General features: G+C 47.6%; 1 protein-coding gene across 9 annotated transcripts in view; it reads right to left on the bottom strand.

Annotated features, from left to right (window-relative positions):
* The window catches only part of Sufu (SUFU negative regulator of hedgehog signaling), a 111,883-nt gene that overhangs the window by 2,311 nt on the left and 86,177 nt on the right, over window positions 1-23,395 (bottom strand). For 2 of the 9 annotated variants that reach the window (XM_076834415.1, XM_076834417.1), the window contains exons 9-12: window positions 14,859-14,993; window positions 12,765-12,903; window positions 3,612-3,680; window positions 48-1,174 (exon numbers count right to left, since the gene is read on the bottom strand). In XM_076834415.1, coding sequence (XP_076690530.1) covers window positions 1,085-1,174; window positions 3,612-3,680; window positions 12,765-12,903; window positions 14,859-14,993 — 433 coding nt within the window. In that variant the 3' untranslated portion in view covers window positions 48-1,084. Of the gene's footprint in view, window positions 1-47; window positions 1,175-3,611; window positions 3,681-6,407; window positions 6,567-12,258; window positions 12,499-12,764; window positions 12,904-14,858; window positions 14,994-23,395 lie in introns of those variants that run through there. The other 7 variants (XR_013088779.1, XR_013088780.1, XM_076834420.1 and 4 more) reach the window with 7 other exon arrangements.

The following is a 23,395-nucleotide window of genomic DNA, read 5'->3' as shown; positions in this document are numbered from 1 at the left end:
AGCTGGCAGAGAGCAGTACAGGCAAAATCAAAGTGAAAGAAATGGTGAAAGGTTGACTTTTCAATTTTTAATAAGCCAGAGTACTGTAGCCTGGGTGCTGGCAAGCCTAGGGGATGAGGAAAGGGGACAGGGGTGGTCAAAGAGCTGAAGACCTAGACCCTGAGTAGCAGGTAGGGATGGTCTGTGAGGTGTGCAATGGTGTGCAATGGTTGGGATGGCAGGATAACAAATTGATGGCAGGTCTGGTGAGTGGGAAAGGCCTGGAAGTTGAGACTGGGGCCACCAGTATCTTTGAGTTCCTAATGACTCCTGAACCTTGTGGGAGCCCAGTTCACTTGGAAAACAGCAGCAGTACTGCTTTCTGGCACCAGCTACACTGGGCTCAAGGCTGTATGGACAGTATCCAGGTTCCTCCGGCCCAGATGGGAAGAAAAGTTCCTCTGGGAAGCAGGGACTGCTCCAGGACCTGGAATCCTTCTCTGGGAGAAGTACAGGGGCAGACAGAGGCCCCTGTCTGAGAGAATGGGAAAGTTCATCTGGGAATAAAGTTCTGCTTAAAAAACAATATACAGACGGCTTCTGGACATCTTTGCCACACAATAAAATACCGTTCGGTTTCTACAAAATAAAGAAGAAAAATCAAATGTAGGAATCATTCCATGACTGGAGCAGCTCAACGAGCAAAGACGTATGGAATTGAACTGGGCAGCCACCCATGTGTACTCCACACTGGGCTGAGTGGCAGGGGTAGGTGAGGACAAGGCTTATCTCCACCCAAGGGCACATCAAGGATCCAGAGTCAAATCTCAAACCAGAACCCGTGGTGCCAGGGGTGGAGAGGGTTTACATGTGCCCACTCACTGGTCCAGTGGGATGAGGGCCTGGTTACGTGGACTTGGCTGGCTGGAGGACGAGGCCCCTGAGCTGGAGGTGAGGCAGGGGCCTGTGGCCATACATGGGAGTCGCACAGTCGTCCTCACACTTGTCCTTTTAATTTGTGGGAATCTCCCTTATGCAGTTGTTATACCGGAAGTCACTAGAGAGCAGCTGGGCTCCCCTTGGCCCCTGCAGGGCCTAGCCCAGGCTAGTGCAGAGGACTGTCGAACACCACATCCGGGAGGATGGAGACTTTGAGCTTCTTTTCAGGCCAGCTGTACTCTTTGGGAAGTTTGAACTGTGGAGGAAGCAAGCACAGACCCAGAGTACATGTGATTAGCAGCGAAGGAGGCCAAGAGAGAGGCAGGATGCTTGTCCAGGCACTATCTCTGGGGTGCTGGGGGAAAGACAGGTCACTGGATACCAGCTTCATTCTCAAATGCTAGACCCAGGTGGGCACCTGGGGTAAAGTTGCTGAAATTCCCTTGTCTCTTCTTTCCCCTTGCCCTGCCAATAACTGACCAGGTTGGAGGAGGTATGTTTCCCTGCTCTTTTTTAACTATGCTGATCTCGCTCCTGCTTACTTCCTTGTTCTGCCTCCAGCCACAAGCATGTATGGAATCTGCTCCCTGAGGCCCTGAGGCTGGCACATGGCAGGCCAGAGCAGGGTGAGGATGCTATAGGGAAGTGGTTTGAGGTCTATCATTGCCATGGCCTCTTTTCAAGACTGGTGTGGGCAGGACCCTGAAACTTGTCCTCCATACCTTTGCCAAAGGGTCCAAAGGGAAGGAGGCCCTAGTTCAGATCCAAAGTCAGACTTTCATTCGTGGCCTTGGTGAGAGCAAAGGAGCAGGATCAGTGTGGTTTGAGCCTGGTGCATTCTCAGAAGGAACAAATTCCCATGCTGCTCTCCCTGGTTCATTTTCATGCACTTCCCATGGTCCCTAGCTCAGAGTGGTGACTGAGAAGAGACCAGGGTCTTCCGATCCTACCCCAGAAATAACTGATCAGTTTGTGTTGTTTCTTCTGCTCCTGCTTACATGGGGGCTTATGGTAGGGAAGAGAAGAAGCTGACATCTCATTTTTTTCTGGATTTTAGAACCTTGCATGTAGATTGACACACCGTTAGTGTTCAATGAATGTTCACTGACTTGGGCTAATACTGGAGCTTGGAAGCAGGGTCTGTCTTTTATGAGGCTCACTGTCCTGGAGCTAGGCCACAAGTTAGGGCCACGATGAAAAGAAGAAAACTGCTCTCAGCCTGTCTGGAGCTGGGCTGGAGGTGAACAGGCCCTGATGCTTCCTGGCTGGCTCCTTCTGCCCTCCCTCTGGATGGGGGACTGTCCATGCCAGGACAAAGTAGAGAGTGGGGCAGGGTGTGGGGATAGCCTTTGGACAGGAAAGCAAAAAAAAAAAAAAAAAAAAAAAAAGTCATTTTTAGTGACCTACTTTCCTAAGCTCCCCTGGCTCCTATCCCTTTTGCCTGGACTGTCCCTCTCCCACCCCTTCAACACCCAAGCTTAAAGCAGCAGCCTGGCGCAGCGCCACCCCAGTGTGACAAGGCCTCTCCGGAAGCACTTCTGGGCAGCTGGCTCTGGCCTGACTGAATGGGAAGCCAGACCTCAGAGATCAGTGACTTATGGGAGTTGATTAGTTGGCACCAACTGAGTGCTTGATGACTTTGGAATGTATATGAATTAATTTATCAAAACTATATCCCAGAGGATAGAGAAGACAATGCCTTATTTGGGTAAATGGCTCTCCTGTCCACCCAGAGACCCATCCAGGATAGCCCACCTTGAGCGTTTAAAGTCTCACAAACAAAGAGGCCTCTATATCCTGCCTATGTGCCCCTGGGAGCCCTGGCAGCTGAAAGGTCCTGCCTTGCCTCCCTCTAGCTTAAAAGCCTAGCCCTTGGGAAGTAAAAGAGCTCAAACACATTTCCTGGAAGACAGGGCAAGGGAAGGGTCTGTCTCTGCCACAGGGAAGGGAGGGCCAAGAAGAGCTCTCCAGAGGCCTGGGCAGCTTGCTAATGTTCCACTAGCCCATCAGGCATTCAGGCCAGGGAGACTCAGGTCCCACTGGGGTACTGGTTAGTAGGGGGGGCGGGAAGAGGAAGGGACTTTCCAGGATGAGGTAAGTCCCACAAATGAGGATGCTGGGAACAAGGAAGAAAAACAAAAGGGATTATGGACTCCATTCCTGTATCCCAGAGAAGTACCCAAGGGAAGGCATAACATTCCCCACCCCCACCTGCCAGCTCCTCAGACTCTGAGCTAGCCTGGAAGAGGAGACTAAGAGGGGAGAGCTAAAGAAAGGAAGAAGGAAGAGTGGCTCCTGGGTGGCCCAAGGCGAGAGCAGTAGTCCTTCGCTGCCCACCAGAACTCCCTAGTGGAATGTTCTCTGGCAGCAGAATGGGCTTTCTGTTCAGAACCTGCCAGGGAACAGCAGGGGCTAGGGAGAACTCGTACTGGCCTGAAGGCCCTGGCTGCCTCTTCAATGAGGTTCTTAAGAGCTGGCAATTCAGACAATTTGCTGGGTGTCCTCATAAGGGCGGGGGTGGAGCAGGGGATGGTGGTGGTTTATGGAAACAGAAGAGAAATGAAGCCATTTAACATTTCTGGGGGCACTTCTTAGCCTATCCCAGCACCTCAGAGAGAAGCCTGCAGATGCAGACATGTAGACACACACCTGGAGAACAGCCCCACCATGAGAGAGAAATCAAACAGGCTTACTTCCTCTGGAGAAGTCAAATCTTCTAAGTCCTCCAACATTTTCTCTACAAACTCTTCAGTCAACAAAATCTGGGAAGAAGGCACAAGGCAGACTTTTATTTTTTTAAATATATGGTCTTTTTTTGCCAACTTCTAAGCTGTGGATCTTTCTTCTGGCCAAGGAGGAGGAATCAACCCATTGCTCAGTTCTAGGGACAGAGGGAAATTCTTGAGACCTATCCTCAACCACACACCCCCAATGCCTCCCACCACCACCTGCCTGTGATATCACCAGAGTCTGGCAGAGAAGGAAGAGGGTCAAAGGACAGTGGGGAGGTGTGGTAGGGACATCTGCAGGGTGGGTAGTGCTGTTCCCAGAAGGGAGATGGAAACTGGTGTGGGGGGAAAACCACCCTATTTTGGCTGTTCAGGGCTCCTGCATATGCAGGGTGGGGTCGGGGGACAGGGACAGGAAAGTCATAGAGCAGAGAAGTTGCCAACATCCTCCTTGCCCCATCAGGCTCACATGTTCCCACCTCCTTTCTCATCGACTTGGTAGGACAAAAGGAATCTATTTGGCTTTAGAATACAAGCCCTGTCTGGAATCTAGAATTGCCCCTTAAAGTACATCCAAGAATGTCTAAGCTGGAGAATTTGAATATTGTGGACCAACCTCTCTCATTTTACAGATGGGGAAGGGACTCTCAACTTCTCTTTCTACCTACAGTATTCATGTTATTTCAGGCTGGCTCCCAAGCCCCTGCCCTATTGGTGCAGTCAATGCTGAGTTCTTCAAAACTCCTGAGATGCTTCTTTCCTAGGTTCCGTTCAGTCTCCTACTCTGCTAATATCTGCCACCTCAGGCTTTAAGGTTGGACAGTCTAATCCTACTATTTGGTTGACAAAGCCATCATCCTCAATGCCTAAACAAAATTTCTCAGCCAGTTTGAATGCCCACAGATGCTGAGGCCTTCTAACGCCAGGCCTTCCTCAACCTGATGGGCCCCTTAACCAACCCATTGGTCTGGTAAGCCATGCTCACCACATGCTTGCACCACCTCAGGCTTGGCTAAAGATATCTTTCCTCTTCCAGATTCTGGCCCTTTCCTCTCTCTCCTCTTAGTCCTTGTCCATAGGGTTTCCCCGAGGCTGTGGCTCTACCTGCTTCCCACATGTGAGATAAAGTGAAGTGGCAGAGAAAGGAAAGCAAGCAAGAAGGGTCCTTGAGGATGGACCCCAAAGGAAGTTGATGGGGTGGGGTGGCAAGTGAGAAAACTACCCTCAAATGAGTAGAAAAATCACCATCATACCATGTACCTGCTAACTGAACATGTGTCTTATGTCCTTCAGTCTCCTTACAGATGAGGAAACTGAGGCACAAATAGGTTACAGCATGTGGCCTATGGGGCTGAGACAAGACCATATCTCAATCATATCTGGATGGGAAACTTAATTCCTGAAGTACTGCTTCTAAATCCTGAACTTTTAGTGCCAGGACATTTGCTCCTGTATTCTTTTCTTTCTTTAAGTTGTAGATGGACACAATATCTTTATTTATTTATTTATTTGTTTATTTATTTATTTATTTTTATGTGGTGCTGATGATTGAATCCAAGGCCTTACATGTCTAAGGCAAGTGCTCTACCATTGAGCTACAAACCCAGCCCCTCATGTATTCATTTTTTAAGGACAGGCATGAAGGCAGCCCATATTTCACTGGACTAGCCCTCCCTTGGCTGACAGGACCCATCTTTCCCAGGATGGAAGCCCACAGTTAGGAACAAAACTCTGACCACTAGCCCATGTCTCTTTACCAAATCTTCTGTTGGAGGAGCTCAGGCCTCAAGTGAGAAACGGAACAAGTCAGGAACAAGTTGGCCCAAGGGAGTGCCTACCTGAGGTGTCCCCTTCTTGTTCTTTCTCCAAATTCTTCCTAAACTGTAGTTATACCTAGTTAAACTCATACCCAACCTTCCGGCAGCCCAAGCCCTTACTCTTCATACTCTTATCCCAGGGAACATCCCTCTGCACCCCTCCCTGGCCACCAATTCCAGAGTTTCTCTACCAGTTATCACCAGTCTGTTCGAGTAGTATAACGTCACATTTATATATTTGGCATTTCCAGGGCTTGTTGCCATCTCTGCAAATGCTAGCGCAAATACAAGCATACCACAAACCCAGTTACAATACAATGGCTCCAGTCTGGGCCAAGCTGGGTTCACTTCTAACCCATAAATATTTGAGGGAGGGGCTTTCTGCTAGAGCGGTCACTAGGTCTGGGCTATAACTAGTGCTACGGTGAAATGGGGCATGGGGAGGGTTACAGAGACGGTGGCTACCCAGTGAGACTCCAAAGGGAATTGTTTCTCAACAACAGGAAAGGGAATGCCAATAGCACTGACAAAAGTCTGGAACTGGTGCTGGGAAAGGGTAAGCTATGGAAGCTTTTAGCAGAGCCACCATCAAATGCTGCACCATCTGTGTGTGGACTTATTTTGTACTCGATGGGGGAAGGGATGGCAAGACTCGAAAGGAGGACAAATTCTAGTCACTCCTCCATTTTCACTTCTGGTGATTTATTGGTTTCTGTTGGAAACTTCACATTATTTTTTAAAAAATTAAAGGGGAAAAATTATACATGAGATCTGCATGATATTAAGGGTGACATTCTCTGCAAAGAAACACGACAGACTGTCATAGCTCCAGGCACCTAATTTAATTTCCTTTGGGAGTTAAACCTTAGAAGCTTGGGTTGAACAAACAGGCCCTGTTCTTTGTATATTTCAGAGCTAGAGCTGAGAATGTTAACAGATCTTATCAACAGGACACTGGAGATAGACAGCTATGATGGAGCAGCTCCTGGGAGCTCTCATGAGGAACAGACTCACCGTTGTGATGTAGTTGTGGGAAGAGTCTGTGAAGGTCTGGGGCTTGGAGCACCTGAAGCTCTCTGGGTCCCCATGGAGCTGCCTGGCTCTGCCACAAATAATAATGGGAATGGCTATGACAGTGACAGTTAAAATGACCAATTGCAGTGACTCCCCTGCTAGGTGTTTGACCTGAATCTTCTCAGGGAATCCTAAGATGATCCTGCATAGGAGGAAACTCTCATCACCAAGACAAGAGGATGCTTTTTTACCCCAACCTTAGAAACCTGTATACTTAGGGCTGGTCTCTCCTCTGATGGGGGAGGTGAAGGTCACCTTGGCTTCTACCAGTGGCCCAGAAAACTAGTAATACCAGCCCTAGCCAGCCACACAGCTCCTGACCACCCTCAGTTCAACAGGACTGGAACCCAAAGTATTACAGACATGCAGCTGTTAAAAATCCAGGCTAGACATCTGGAAAGGAAAGCAAACCATGCCCCAAGATGGTTTCCAAGTGGATCCAGTAGGGCAAATTTTTAGGCTAGCCTGGTTGAGTCCCTATATTTCAACAGTTCTGCTAGCCCAGAAAACAGCAGAAGTAATAATGACAAGAATGATAACTTCACCCTTTTATATTTTCACTCATGATGAGCCACACATAAAACATTTAGGTTTATGTACAAACTGCCCATGGAGTGAGGTGACCCTTGAATGAGAGGCATACTTTCCTGCAAGGCTTTTTTTTTTTTTTTTTTTTGGTGGGGGCAGTACTAGGGATTGAACTCAGGGGCGCTCAGCCACTGAGCCACATCCCCAGTCCTTTCTTTTATTTTATTTAGAGACAGGGTCTCACTGTATTGCTTAGGGCCTTGCCAAATTGCTAAGGCTGGCTTTGAACTCATGAACCTCTTGCCTCAGCCTCCCCAGCTGCTGGGATTATAGTTGAATGAGTGTGAGAGCCACTATAAAGGCCCCTGTGAGGCTTTTGAAAATATGGAGATTTAGACTCTAAGTCCTCCTGAATCAGAATGCCCAGGGCAAGGCCAAGGCATCTTCATTTTCTTTTTTTTTTCAGTGGCGGGGATTGAACCCAGGACACTGTACATGCTGGGCAAGTGCGCTACCACTGAGCTATATTCCCAATCCTTCTTCTTTTGTTAAAATTTTGAGATAGGGTCTCACTAAATTGACCAGGCTGGCCTCAAACTTGTAATTCCTTACGGTCTCATGTCACTGTACCTGGATAGCATCTGCATTTTAAAAAGATACCTCAGGAGATCAAGGTGGAGAGAAAGCTAGGAAATAGGCACAGAGGGAAAGGGGTTTGGGCAAGGCTCTACCACCATTTAACTGGCTGAGCTGTGAGAATAATGGTTTCTCTCTCCCCACTGGCATCTTTGGCCAGGGAGGGGGTGAGGAATCTAGGCCAGTACTTTACTCCAGTGGGCTCACACCAAGTGGCTGGTTGGTGGTGAGGGAAGATTGTCAACAACCTATCAATTCCCCAGGCTCCAGCAAGTTCCAGAAAGAAACCTGAAAAGTGATCTTTTGTTAGTGCCTGTCCTGGGCAGGCCCGGCTGTGCTGCAGGCAGGGGCCCGGCTGCTGCAGATCTGATGCTGATTCAAACGTCTGTGGTCAATAATATTTTTGAGGTCAATGATATTTCTGAGTGGCTGACAATGCCATTCCTTCCCCTTGGTGTGACAATTAGCACTTTGTCCAGGGCCTTGTTTGCTCTTCATGTTGACACGTTGTTCTTGCTTCCCAACAAGTTTTGCTTTCTCTTCCCTCCCTTTCCTTCTCTTGGGGAAGGAAACATGTTGTTTTCAGTGGCAAGGCCTGCCAAGGAATTGCTCTGGCACCCACAATGGCAGTGGAGGAGGTAGGGACAAGTAAGCAGTCCTGTCTGTTGTGACCCTTCCCCCCCTAGGCCAGACAAAAGCCAGGAAACAGCCTGTAGGTTCCCCCCCAACCTCACACACACAGTGGGAGGAGGCAGAGGTATGTGCTTGTGGACAGTGGGGGCACAGTAGGCCTCACTCATTCATTTCCTATTCTTGGTGGGTGGTGAGAAGTTGGCTTTGGTGGTCAAGAAGCAAACTGACTCTTCTGTTCTGGCTGTTGGTTCCTGGGGACACAGTTGGGCATTACGGTTCTCTACTGCAAGAGAGGTACCTTCCCCAAGCATACAGCTGGGCTTTAAACCTCAACAGGTATGCCCCTGGATAACAGGTCTCTGCAACAGCCTAAGCAAAGGTCTCCAGGGAGAAGAGGTGTGGCCAGGTCCACCAATGGAAGGAGAAGCAGTACACATCAAAGAGGAACCCCGTAAGTTTGAGCAGGGGATTCCCAAGTTGACTTCCATACAGCATCCAAATAGCAGGAGAATTCAGGATGTGAGGAGCTTGTCTTTGGGTAAGGGGGAGAGCTCAGTAGTAATTCCTCAAACCTGGTTGGGAGCAGCAGAGGCCACTTGAAAACAGCTGCTAGGCGGCTTCTTCCAAGACTGGGGCCTCTCACTGGGGCTGCTAGGGAGTGGCTAGGGCTGGGGGCATCACCTGGGTGAACAGTCAGATACTGCACAGCTGAGAAAGCACTGCAGCACCTAAAAAAATATTCTTATAACTGGTGATATGACCCCTCTGTGACCTCTGGACTGAAACTTCTCCTTTTCACACTGCCATGGCTAGGGAGGAACAATTTGGCACCGGACTGTACTCTTAGAAAACCAACATCCCAACATCAAGAGGCCAAGGGAGAAGCTTGTTCAAGCCATCAGAGTGAGAGGATACTGGGAGATAAAAGGGCAGAAGAAGACTTTGGCAAGACCTCCCTGCCAGGGTCTGAAGACTCTTCTGCAAAGCTTCACAGTTGGCTGATACATTTTCCATCCAATCTCAACAAGGATGAAAAAGCAAAGTAGGGCAGACAATGCCAAGTGCCTTCTCCAGAAAATGAGAAGAGTGCAGAGATACTCCTGCCTCTGGGGCTCCCCCTAATGCACTGCACTCAACTGGTACTGCCCACATCCTATTCTTCAGTGTACCAGGGCCCTAACTTCCGTGGCACTGGGTTACCCTGAGATGTTGAATATGGGGGAGTAGGTGCTGACCCAGGAGAAAGTGGATGTGGAGGACTGTCTGGGGCCACTCCACAAGCTCTGGAAAGAGGCTCAGTTTCCCTAATCTTCTGACTTTTCTTCTCAGCCTTTTCTTTGTCATTCTTTCCCTATGTATGATGTCTGCCTTGCTTTTCCCCCAAGAGATAACAGGCCTGGGCCGGTAGCCAGAGCAAGGTGCCAAGGCTGGGAGTAAGTATTTCCAAGGCTGTTGATGGCTGATGCAAGAAAGTCATCCCACCCCTCCTGCTTCAGCTGGGACCTACAGGGAAAGTTCATGCAGCAGCCAAGAGAACAGAAGCCTGGGTTTCTCTACTTCCTGGGTCTACTACATTCAGCTCTTTCCTGCTCCTCTACCCCAACAGGCCTGGGCATACAAGACCCATGGAGACACCCCAAACTCTGGGAACATAAGTGAGAAATGCCTGCAAGGAGCAAGGGCAGGCCTCTGAGCTGGGGTCTCCCTCCCCCTGGAGGTCCTGGGGCCCTTGGTGGCCTCACCTGTGACTGAAAGTCTAACTCCAGGGCTCCAGAAGGCTTTGGACTCCTGGGAAGATAGACCCCTGAGAGGCCCACAAGTCATTACAAGCCCAGATTCCCACAAGCTAGATAGCTGCCTGTGACCACAAGGCAAGACCCTAAAGGGGAAAGTGGGCTGGCAGTCAGACACAGAAAATGCTGACTGCTTGCCGGGAGGGGAGGAGGGCTGGTGTGGGTGTTGGCTCCACTGCTGAGAATCCGGCTGGCTGGGGGCAGGGTCGGAGGGTTTCCCAGGGCTCCTTGCAAAGGGCCTGAGAAACCCCTTGGTGATCAAGGGTGCGTGCCTCGGGAGTGGGGCCTCAGCCAGCCTTCCCAGGAGCTCTCCTGTGAGCTGGCCTGTGGTGGACCACACTAATGAGCCCATAACACAGGCCTTTGATTAAGCAGCTCCCAGCACAGCAACTTTATTGAAACATGCCGAGGCCAGCAGCTCGTTCCCACCGCTTCCCGGTTCCCCAGGCAACAGCCCACAAGAGGGGACCATGTGCTGGGAGTCAGCGGGTGCTGAGAGTCCAGGCTCACTGAGGGGCTGCCAGGGAGTGAGGGGGTTGTGGTGTTGGGAGTGGGAATGCCAACAGGCAGGGGATCAGAGGCTTTGGAGTTAGGTGGGGCCTGGAAAGCTTTCTATGATGACTGAGGGGTCTTGTGGTCACCTGCAGAGTCCTTTGGGGATCAAGCTTCCTGGGCTGCCGAAAAACTAGAGAGGCTGACCAGCTTAGTTCTCAGGGCAAGAAGACATTCTGAGGGGGGGATGGCAGAACAAGGGCAAGTTAAGTTTTGAGGATACCAAACAAACTGGGTGGACTTTCTTCTTGGGTTTGGAGAGACCCCAGACTCTATTTTCCCCAAACAAAATATCTAAAACCTTCAATACAGGCACATGCACTATGAGAACACTTCTGTCAAGACCTGCCAGCATGACATCATCTGTTGGAATGACAAACTATGAACTCTCAGGGGTTGGGTCTCCTGCATGGGCCCCACCTCTCAACTTACCAGCTACCAGCTCTGCCCAGAGAACAGGCCTGTTCCCTCCTGCTCTCAGCAGAGGCACCAGTGGCAGCCTGGGACATGGGTGGGGGTGGGGCGTGGGGGTAGCAGGAAGCCTTTTCCACTTGTGCTGGGCTAATTTCAAATGTTACACTTCAGAGCTTTTGCTACAGTAACTATCAACACCACATGGACAGAAATCTAATGTTACCAAGTGGGACTTTTAAAATGTATTTATAACTTTATGGTTCAAAGTAATTTTGTTATGAAACAATGTAATAACAACAGTGGAAAAAGGCAAGATAATTTATGGAACACAATATCCCTAAAGCACTAGCTTCCACTTCTACCTCAGCTAAGTCTAGGGAGTACGGTTGGTGTCCTTTGTTTGCTGTTTGTTTTAATTAAAGGTTAGGATTTTGGTGATGGGGGTGGGGGCAAGCCTGAAGGAGGAGGAATTCTGCAGACACACGTGGATAAAAACATGCCCATATTAAGAATATTACAGACCCCCAGCTGGGTTAAACCCAAAAAACCCAGCAAAATTCTCTTCCTATCTACTGTAATTCCCCCATGTTCTCTCTAACACACTACAAACAAGTTTTGGGCACCTTTTAGATTAGGGTCAGATCCCTTTCCATATTTTTAATTTTTTGGCAGTGCTGGGGGATTGAACTCAGGGCTTCCGGCATGCTAGGCAAGTACTCTGCCACTCCTTAGCCCCAAAACTCCTTTTCTTGATATTCCTGAGAAAGACAAGGGAAAGTATTCACCCCACCACTATCCCCACAGCAAACAAAGCCTAAAAAGGAGTGTGAAGCACCAGACACAATACCTCTTAGAGACCTGGTCAGAGTGGATGCTGGAAGAAGGCTGATGACTCTTAGTTAGCCCCACCACCCTGCTAGGTATCAGCTCTTAAATTTTCCTTCATCCAGAAGAGCAAAGAAGAATAAGCACTCTGGACAAGCCAGCAGGTTTCTGTTCAAACTGTGTTTCCACAGGAGAAACAGGAAAGTTGACTGATGGGAGGAGACTCTGGCCTGCCCATCCCAGGCCCAAGTCTGGGCACAGATAACCACTCCCTATGAATTCTTTTTTTTTTTTTTTTTTTTTTAATATTTATTTATTTATTTTTAGTTATGGTTGGACACAATACCTTTATTTTATTTATTCATTTTTATGTGGTGCTGAGAATTGAACCCAGGGCTTTACACATGCTAGGCGAGCGCTCTACTGCTGAGCCACAACTTCAGCCCTACTTCCCATGAATTCTCATAAGATTTTCATATAACTGCTGAGAGTGACTTCCATATGTCCTTCATCTTGCTTCACTCTTGGTTTCCCGTACTTTAATCTTGCCCAGGGTAGGGGAAGTCATATTCCTCACACCTGGATTTCCATAGGAACCAGAATCACCAATGGCCAGGGCCTGGAGAGTGATCACTTGTGTCTCATAGGAGGCTAGGAAGTGCCCCTGCAGCTGCTGAGATGGGCAGCAGCATCCACACTCATGACCACACAAAGGCCTCAGGCCCTGAATCCAAGAGGCATCTTATAACCAGCTGCTTAGGAAGAGCGGCCAAGGGAGGGGAGGGCAGGTAGCCAAGGAAATAGCCTACGAGAAGAAGATAGGGAGAAGAAAAAAGCCTTCTCACTTGTAACCAGGGTCCATGAGCTGCGTAAGGATGCTCCTCAGTGGCAAAGGCACCTTCTACTCCAGTGGAGACAAATGTGATGGCCATATCACCTGTGATACTTTTATATGTAAAGTGCCGTCCATGCAGGAGCCTGCCCCTGGGGATGGGAACATGGAGACAATGAGGAGCTGGGCCTAGAAACAGCCTGAAGCATAGCAGTCTTGATCAAAGTTCTGGGACGATGAGGCTATGCTTTCTGGGGTAGGGATGCCTGACAAACGCCCTCCTGATGGCCCACCTGCCCACCAACAGGGGACCATAACCAAACCGCTCATCATAGCACCTTCAAAGAGAAGCCTCCTTCACCAGTTCTATAAAGCCTTCTTCCTGAAGTGCTCAACCAGCAGAGACAACTCTAGATCAGAGTTCAAAGGGCCTCAGCGGTGATAGATTCCAACTCCCTCACATACTGGTGGGAATGGTGAGGCTAGAGAGGAAAGTGAGCAATATGCCCAGGGTTATACCCAGAATGAAGAGGGAGTCATGTCCTCCTTTGCTTGAGGGATGGAGGTGAAGTGGTATCAGGCCTTCCCAGTAAGAAAGATAATTCAGTGCCCAGGGCAGAATTTTCCACCTGCTCCTGGGCTTTCCTGTAACATTTAAACAGCTGGTTTAAAGGCAACAAGCACATATTTATTTATTTATTTATTTGTTGATTGATTGATTGATTAATGAAGCCAAATGGGGTCACTCTGAGGGAGCCACAAGAAGTTACCCTTAATCCCCATCTGGAAATATACAGGGGGAAGGGGAGGCAGTGACAACTTAGGGGGCAAAGATGCTAGTCAGCAAGGGAAGCAACACCTGCTCTTTACTCTCTCAGGCTGCCTTACATTAACCCTCCACCAGGTATAGGCCTTAAGCCTGTACCAAAGAAATAGCTGAGGAGGAAATTATTGGGAATCTGGCAGTGGGCCCTGTCGGGTCCTGTTCACTCTGATCAAGCAGTCTTTGCCCTGCTGCCCAGGGTGGCTGGCCAAGGTTGACCACCCTCCAAATTCTTTCCCCAGGCTCCAGGGATAGTGGGGAGGATCCAAACCATGCAACCCCTTCTTCCTTGTCACTGTCCTCCAAGTTAGAGTGATTCTTGTTGCCTCTCCTGCTAGCAAAGTGAGGGTGGAAGGCCAGAGGACTGCAGATGAGGCCAGCTGTAAGAGATTCAGCTCAACATAATCAGCTGACTTCTGGCTACAAGACTGGGTTTCTGATCTGAACGGCAGCAGAAGAGACACAGCTGGGCTTCCTGGTCTCTCAAGGAGTCTGCTGGGCTGGTCATTGGGTATGAAGAACTGAGAGTTTTTCATGGGAAAGGCAGCAAGCAGGAAGAACCCACCAGAATCCTCCCCCTGGCAACCCAATGCCACTGGTGACTCAGTCATCCCTGACCCCAGGCTTGTGGGATGGCAGGGGGAATCTGAGACTCCCTTAGTTACTAAAACTCCCTAAAGGGGGCAAGGCTGAAGAACAATTCCTGGATAAAGGAGAGTTCTTCAGCACCTATTCCCTGTGGATTCTCAGACTCTGAAACTTGCTAATGAGAATGATCTGTCAACCAAGCAGCCAGAGATTGCTTGAGGCTTTGGCCATAGTCCTTTGCTCATTGGAGCCTGCCCCTGCTCTACGCTGAAATACAGAAGAGAGCCTTCCTCTAGGGACAATTTATGTGACCAACTGGCCCTCACTGCTTGCAGACTTCTTACAACCTAAACTGCCTAGAGGTTTCCATAGGGAGAATGACCCAGTGACATGGGGATTGATGGCTGGTTTGGAGTCCCCAGGATCACATATAGGTCCAAGATCTGCCTGAGCAGTTTTCCTCCCTCCCTGTTCCCAGACTCTGGTCAGGTATGCTGGCGGGCTTCCTACAGGGGCCTTGCTGGGTAAAACAGCAAGCATAGGTCTTGAGGGATGGAGGTGAAGTGGTACCAGGCCCCCCCTGAGGGTGGGACGCATGTTGGGGGAGAGAGATTTGGGAGGCTCTGAAGTGGCCCCAAAGCCAGGTTGGGTGTCGGAGGAGAGGGGGTGGCTCCATGTGGAACAATCTTGGCTCACCTTAGGCAGAGAGGAATGAGAGCTCCTGACTCCTGGTTGAATTTCAGATGTACACTCTCAAGTTGTCGTGTGCGGATGAGCTCGTGGGGAATAATGGTCGTGGAGCTGTCACTTTCCAGGCTGTCTTTGCGGCTCCTGTGAAACAAGCATGGGAACAGGTTTAGTACATGGTGAAAACCACAGGGAGGAGCAAGATGGGAGTTTCTGGCTACGTTGCTGATTAATACGAATCATGGTGCCTGATACAATTATAGCAGCCACCCTTCAATCTGTGCTTGCCAAGTGCCAGTCACTGTGCCAAGTACTTCCACTAACTGGCTACTCCTTGTGATACTCCCATGAGGTGGGCACTATTATCATCTCTCTCTTACAGATAAGAAACTAGGACCAGGGAAGTTAAGTAACTTGCCCCAGGTTGCACAGCCAGTAATGGGGGTGGAGTTGGCATCTGTCTCAGGTAGATCTGTTTCTACAGCCTGTATCATTGCCCAACAATACTCTAAAGTTTATGCCACAGGGTTTTGTTTTAATCTGTGAGATCAGTAGGGAGCCCTCTCTCCTGCTGGGGGCCTGAGACCCCTTGTTCCCAAGGCTGACATGGAGAGCTCCCCAAGATCTGGCTCCAAGAGCTTCCATCCAGCTGACCCTGAAAAGACTGTGAGCATGTCTATTCCTACTAATGGCCAGGCACTGAAGTGACACATATTTTCTTCATTTAATCAGGAACACAAACCTCACTGAGGGGTGGGAGCTGGGCTCTTGGGACTCAGGCCACTAGGCTTGGCTGCCCACTGTGTAGGCTTGGACCCCTACCCTGGTAAGCTTCAAGGACCCCTGTGGCCAACCCCAGTAAGCTATCACTGCTGCTCATTCTCCCTCTGTGCAGCTCCCTACCAACAGCTTGTCCCACTGCTAGGCCACCAGGTCTCTTTGCATTCCAAGATTTGCTCTTTCAAATTTAGCTGCCCCTACTGACAACCTTTCAAATCTGCCTCAGCAGGAAATGAGGGTCACCCACTGATCCCATTCAAAAGGCCGGATTCTGGTTTGGGCTGTGAATCTCAAAACAATTCCCCAAGTGTCCATCAAAGTACTTGGTGAGAAGCTCCAGTTATTTATCATTCAAGCAGCAGGCAGGAGCCACCCAGGATGTCTGGGCTAGACAGCCTCTGAAGAGAGGGAGAGGCCAGGCCTGATCTCCTCACACACTGGAGGCTGAGCCCTGGGGCCTGCAGCCAATGAGACGCCAAAGGCAGAGTCCTCCTGGGGGCAAGGGTGTGAGGCCAGCACTAGAGAGCAAGGGCCCTGCTGAGGCAGTGCTTAGAATTGCTCCCTCCTGAGTCTTCTCCTTCTATGTGAGGATCCTTCCCCAGATTTGACTGCTCTTTCACAAAAGCCATCACTTCCTCTGGCTTCCCAAAGCCACTTGAAATGGCCTTTCCCCTTGGCAAGAGCTTTTTTAAGACCTGTGAAGGAGACAAAAGCAATGAACAAGAGGGTCATGGTATTTCAGGACTGGAAGGAAACTCAAGATTGTTTAATCTATCTCTTTCCTTTTCAAAAAAGGGACAGCAAGGCATCCAAGGCAACAGAGCTGGTCTATGACAGGCCAACTTGGGAACCCTGGACTTCTGACCAACTAACTCTTTCCCTCCACCAGAGCCGCTACACCTCCCTTTTGAGGAGAGTAACACTAAATACATCAACTCAGTCAGGCACTACAGATGGGCTCAGAGGTGACACCGGTGCCCTCTGGGTTCAAAGAACAGAAGGCAGGAAACAACAGCAGCTCCCCCAATCTGCTGGGTACTTTGTCTGTGCCATAGGTTTACTCCCTAAGGCAGGTTCTGTTAACCCTTTTACAGATGAGTTGAGGTGACAAGCCTGAGTTTCACATAGGGAGTTTAATCCTTTATTTTTATCTTTTATGGTTTTGGGGATTAAACCTAGGACCCTGTGCATGATGGGTAAGCATTCTCCCTAGCCCCACAGAGTGAGTTTAAGTGGAAAAACTGGGGTGTGACTGTGCTATCTGACAGGTTCTTATATCCAGGGGCACCACCATGCTCATTCTGCAGAGGGGCTGAGGCCTAGCCCTAGGGCAGGGCCCACAGGCAAAAGTGCTGAGAAACAGCAATGGGAGGTGAAAGAGGGCTGGTGGGAGAAGAATCAACAACACACAGGGCTAGAGACATCTCAAGCTGGAGGGAAAAATAAATTGTTGAAAGTCAGCTAAAGTCACCTTGGTTACTGCCACAACACACTCACCCGGAACGAGGACATCAAACCCAACTGCAAACAGCTTTAAAGAAATGGAAAAGAACTTAATCATCTGAAGAATTAATGTGACAAGTGCCCACATTTACACCTCCCACCAACCTTCAATCATTTGAAAAACCGTACTTTAATCTTTTAAAAGGAAAAAAAAATTGCAAAACGCCAGATCTGCAGTCCTGGAGCTTGGGTATTTCCGGCACGCTGCTTCAATGAAAATGCGGCTGCTCTATACACACGCAGGAGCCCAGCTTTTTGCTGATTTGTTTTTTCTGGACATCGATGCAGAAGCATGAATTATTTGTGTGGGCTGGGTGAGGTATTAAATCTGCAGCCGACACAGGTTTGCAATGTTTTGCATGGTTGTCAGCTTAATCTTAGTCATAAAAAAATAAGTAGTGTGCTCGGCAGCATGGCCTAATTTTTCAGCTGGGCTGTTTTCTCCCTGAGTTCCCAGTAGAGGAGAAGGCAGAGCTTTGGGGGCGGAAGAGAGAGGGAGGGGCTCCTGAGATGGCATGACCCAGACCCACTGGTGCTTATGTTCTGGATTTGAGTCCTTGGGTAACTGACTGAACCTTTCTCTAAGATTTTTTTGTGTGTGTGTGGTGCTGGGGACTGAACCCATGGCCTTGTGCATGTGAGGCAAGCACTGTACCAACTGAGCTATATTCCCAGCCCAAGATTTGTTATCTTTGATGGGAGTAAATAACAGTAGAGTCATCATATTGATTAAGTGAGATGACTCCTGTAAGTCCTTGGATAGTGCCTGGGATATGGGAGGTCCTCAAAATATAGCTGACTGCCTCTCAAGTCTCTCTGCTCCTCCTGCCAGAATGTCCACAACTTATAGGAACTTGTTTGCCTTTCTCCAGGACTCAGTCCAACTGTCACAAGCTAGGTCAATTTCCCTGAGCTTAGGAGAGATGGGGCCTGAAAAGGCTCCTGACTCCTGGAGTGGACACTATAGGCCATTAGTGCTTCTGGAAGGCTAACTATAGGCCAACAAGACCCCTTGTGCCTTTGTTTCACTGAAGGAGGAGCTGGTTCAGCCATCTTGTTTCTACGGGGCACAGTCTGCCTCTCTGCAATTCTCAAACCACTGGCCTTCAAGTTGCCCAGTAGTTTAATCCATCTTTCCATGACAGCCTTTTGAATCCCCAAGGCTGCTCTCACATCCCATCAACAGTTTCTTTTTCTAGGATCTGTGGCCCCAACTTTCTACTACATTTCTTGACAAGGTTCTGAAATCCTCCATCCATTCAAGTCACCCTCCCTTGGATTCATTTTAGCTTGTCAAAGCTAGAGTGTCATGTCTGGAAGTGAAGTGTGGTGTGTGGAAATAAATACAGTATGTGGTCTGACCAGAACAGATCACAGAGGCCCTGGGCACTCTTGTTTGGGACACTTTATTTCTATTAAAACTGTCATCAAATTGTCTATTCTTTGAAACCTCATCAAACTACCAACTCATATTGCACTCCCTCAGTCAATGAAATCTCCCTCAGGCTTTCTCCCATGGGTTGCCCTTAGACCTTTTCTCCCCCAGCTACTATGTACTGTTGATTATTTGCAGCTAAGAGTAGAACTCTGTTATTTGGCTAGGGTTGCAAGCAGTTCAGATAATTCTAAACCTGACTCTGGCATCCATCATATTGGCATTCTTTCCTGACTTCACATTACTGACAAAACTGATAAACTTGCCATCGATGTTCTCTTCCTAGGCTTTGATTAAATAGTAAACAGGCCAGGGCTGGCAGACAGCCTGACAGACTGACATCATTACTCTTTGGGTATCCTCATCCAACCAATTATAAATCAACCCAACCTTCCCATTACCAGTCTCTCACCCTCCTGGATGCTCTCTGGACACTTCTGTGTTGCTCATAATTTTTTTTTTTTTTTTTTTAAAGAGAGAGTGAGAGAGAGTGAGAGAGAGAGAGAGAGAGAGAGAGAGAGAATTTTTTTTTTAATATTTATTTTTTAGTATTTGGCGGACACAACATCTCTGTTTGTATGTGGTGCTGAGGATCGAACCCGGGCCGCACGCATGGCAGGCGAGCGCGCTACCGCTTGAGCCACATCCCCAGCCCCTGTTGCTCATAATTTTAAGGTTGTTGCTTAGCATCTGGATGGTCATCTTAAGTGACAGCCACCATTTTAAGGAAAAAGTTTCACTTTCCTGCCCAAGGGCCTTTCTGAGAAAGGCTCACCACTCCCTCATATCAACACAACCCCCGACTACCTGCATTAGGACCCACCTGGCTCTGATTTCTGAGCCTGCCCCATAAAAGTCCTGGAACCCAAGCCTGTTTTGCCTTTCTCTGCTATAGAGAGATGTGCCTTTATTTGTTATCTCTGACAAATAAACTCTTATGTGTATCGCTGCCTGGTCTGTTTTTCACTTCTCGCTTACCCATCTCTCGTTCCTCACTTTCCCTTCAATAATGATGTCAGAGCGTTCTCAAGGTGTCTTTCTAAACCCTGTGTATGTGAATCCAAAGGACTTCTTCTGTCTTCCAGGCAGGTAAGCACTTCCCAAAGCCTTATTTTCTGATTCTCAGGGCTCACTGTTCCCAAAATGTCTGAAGCTCCTTGCTGAATCATCTAGTGCAGAATTTTCATGAGAACTGCACCAAGCTCACTAGTCTGGAGAGTGCAAGATGCTCTTGTCATCCTGAAACTTTTGGTTGCTTCCAGGTTGCCAACTCTCCTCTCCCCAATTCCCTCAGAATTACTGATACCAGCTGGGCATGGGAGCACATACCTGTAATCCCAGCTACTTGGGAGGCTGAGGTAGGAGGATCTCAAGTTCAAGGCCAGCCTCAGCAACTTAGTGAGACCCTGTCTCAAAACAGAAAGGACTGGGGTTGTAGTTTAGTGTTAAAGTGTCCTTGGGTTCAATTTCCAGTATCTATCAATTAATCAATCAGTCAGGGCTGCGGATGTAGTTCAGTGGTGGTGTTTACTTCATGATTCAATCCCTAGTACCATAAATAAGTAGGTAAGTAAGAAAGAAAGAAAGAGAAAAAGCAAAAGATATGAACACCAGTCTCTTTACTTCCACTTCCAATTTTCCTAAAATCCTTGTGGACCAGGAGATCTGAATGCACAGCTTCCATCCTTTTGTCACTGCTGTGACCCTTCCTAGGCTGACAATCATTGTGTTGAGGTGGCAGCATTACACAATTCAAGTAAAATTTACTTCTCTCTGACACTGATTAGCATTACTCTATCCAAACCATGAGGTCTTCTCCAAAGAGTCACACAAAACTAAAGCCCTTTGTTTTTGTCTATAATAGAGATTGAACCCAGGGGCTTTCTACCATTGAGTTACAATCCCAGCCCTTTTTAATTTCTTTCTTTCTTTTTTTAATTTTGAGACAGGCTCTCACTAAATTGGTGAGGCTGGTCTCCAGTTGTGATCCTCCTGTCTCAGTCTCCCAAATTGCTGGGATTATAGACATGTGTCACTGCATCAGCCTTCATAGTACTTTTTAGCAGGACTCAGTTCTTGAGTTTCAGCTTTTTTTTTTTTTTTTTTTTTTTTTTGACCCTGTTCTTTTTATCTGTGCTGGCATAACATAACTCTCCTTCCAGCTATTGTTCAAACTCTTCCCAAATTCTGAGTTGTGAGAAGAATTCTCTAAATACCTGTACTGGTCCCTGGAGGTCTTATGCCTCCTTTTAGTTTTCAGGGAACTATTCACAACAATAATATCAAGTGATACCTTTTATTAAGCACAAACAATAGTGCTGGGTCCCCTAGTAAACCCTTCATATATTTCGCTTCCTTTAATCTTCATAACCCAATTAATAGGTGTTACATTTCTCATTTTACAGATGAAGACACTGAAAATCCAAGACTTAAATAACTAGCTCAAGGTCATGCAATGAGCAAAAAAAAAAAGATGAGATAAAACCCATGTCTTTCTGATGCCAGCCAAAATGTTGCTATATTCTCCTTAAGAAACTTTTATCTTCCTGCCTGGCACAGTGGTGCATTTCTGTAATCCCAGTGGCATGGAGGCTGATGCAGTAGGATCTTAAGTTTGAGGCAAGCCTCAGGAATTTAGTGAGACCCTGTGTCAAAATAAAATTTTAAAAAGTGAATGGGGATGTAACTCAATGGTTAAGAGTCTCTGGGTTCAATTCCTAGTACAACAACAACAACAAAAAAAAAAAAAAGAAAGAAAGAAAGAAAAAGAAAGAGAGAGAGAGAACCTCCCACACTTCCATACTTTATGAGTTATCCTTTCTTCTGGGGCTTCAGCCCATAAAGGCATAGCTCTCTTCCCTGAACATCCCAATTCCTCTTTTTTGGGGGGGGACACGGGGTGGGGGGCGGATACTGGGAATTGAACTCAGGGGCACTCAACCACTGAGCCACATCTCTAGCCCTTTTTTGTATTTTATTTTAAAGACAGGGTCTGAGTTGCTTAGCGCCTCATTTTTGACAAGGCTGGTTTTTTTTTTTTTTTTTAGTTGTAGTTTAAAGACATTTATTTATTTATTTTTATGTGGTGCTGAGGATCGAACCCAGTGCCTCACAGGTGCTAGACAGACGCTCTACCACTGAGCCACAACACCAGCCCCACGAGGCTGGTTTTGAACTCATGATCCTCCTGCCTCAGCCTCCCAAAATGCTGGGAATAGAGATATGCGCCACCCACTACGCCCAGTCCAATTCCTCTGTAGTGCTGGGGATGGAACCAAGATCCTACTCAGGCATATTTGGCAAGGGCTCTACCACTGAGCTGCATTGAATAGTTCACTCCCTGAACTCTGAACAGAACTTCCTTCCTGGGAGATAGTTTCTCAAAGGGCATTCTATGGAATTCTCAGAGAAGTTTCTAAAAAACAAAATAAAACAAAACAACAACAAAACAGATATGACAAAGGCTGGAAGCAATATGCTCACCTCAGATTAGAGGTTCGCAAAATGTTGGTGAACTCCAAACATTTTGAAGGTTTACAAAAGGAAAATGAATTGGTTTCCTTTTGTGTAAGCCAACATTTTCCAACCTTAACCAGAGAACCCCTCTTTTCATAAACTCACCAAACTCCCCTAAAAGACAAGATTTTGCTCTTTCTTATCCCACCCTCCTTTGTTTCCATCTTCCCAAGACAACTACCTTGCAAGTTTGTGTGGATCTGTATTAAGTGTTCACATTATTACCACTATATCAATCGTATTTATAGGTGAACCATGTAGTATACTACAATTATTCTTCTAACATATCGATTACCTTGGATTTAATAACTGTCTTAGTTTTCTTTTCTTTCTTTTTATTGTATTCCTCTTGCAGTCCTGGGGATTGAACCCAAGGCCTTGCATATGCTAGGTAAGTGCTCTACCACTGAACTGAACTAAATCCCTAGGCAAACTATCTTAGTTTTCTATGTATTTACCACCAGTTCAATTAAGATTAATATACCAATGGTCTACAGATGTCCTCCCAAGACATTCAAATACAACAAATATTTATCAGTTCTATCTTAAAGCCATTTCTCATGAGGATCCTTCCAATCGACTCCAATCTGAGTTGGTTGCCTTCGGTTCTTGCTGCTCAGCCATTATCTGGAATCTTTACCTTCACCCTGTGACTCCCCGTCTCCTTCTCATGTTGGACCCCCTTTCCTACACTCTCTGTCTGCCTCACTCATTTTGATGGAGTGTATATTCTAGCAGATTTCATTTTACTTTTGAGTACACTTTTCTCAGCCAGATGGTCTCCACTGACCTGCCACCTCCACGGGTTTCCAAGCAAACCAAAATAACTGTTTCCCTCTGCACACAGGTAGACTTCCAGGGCCCCCTTTCCAGTTATTTTTTCCTGTGGATTGACAAGCACCTCCTCCACTTTTATCCTTTTTTATAGGCAGTACACAGTGGTGAAGAGGCCTGGATCTAAAGGCAAACAACCTGAGGTTCAAATTCTGGCTGACACTTATTCCTAGTGGTTAGATTCTAGATAAGTTATAAAACATAAGCCTCCGTGTTATAATCTGAGAAGTGGGGACAACAGCAGCTCACAATACAGAACTTCACACGTGGTAATGGGCAATAAAAACTGCACACTCAGTCACAAGAACCTGTCCAGCTCAGGATTCTTTCTGTATTGGAAGCACCAAGGGGGTGGTTTATGGTGTGGTTTAGAGGCACACCTCAGCAATCCAGGAATAGATCTAAATAAAATTTATTTAGTCTTTCCCACCTGTCTATATAACACATTCTATATTTATACTTCTCACTGCATAAAGTG

The sequence above is a fragment of the Callospermophilus lateralis genome, chromosome 15 (genome assembly GCF_048772815.1).
Source record: "Callospermophilus lateralis isolate mCalLat2 chromosome 15, mCalLat2.hap1, whole genome shotgun sequence".
Taxonomy (NCBI): Eukaryota; Metazoa; Chordata; class Mammalia; order Rodentia; family Sciuridae; genus Callospermophilus; species Callospermophilus lateralis.
The sequence above is the reverse complement of the archived record's forward strand: the minus strand, read 5'-3'. Positions and strand labels throughout refer to the sequence as shown.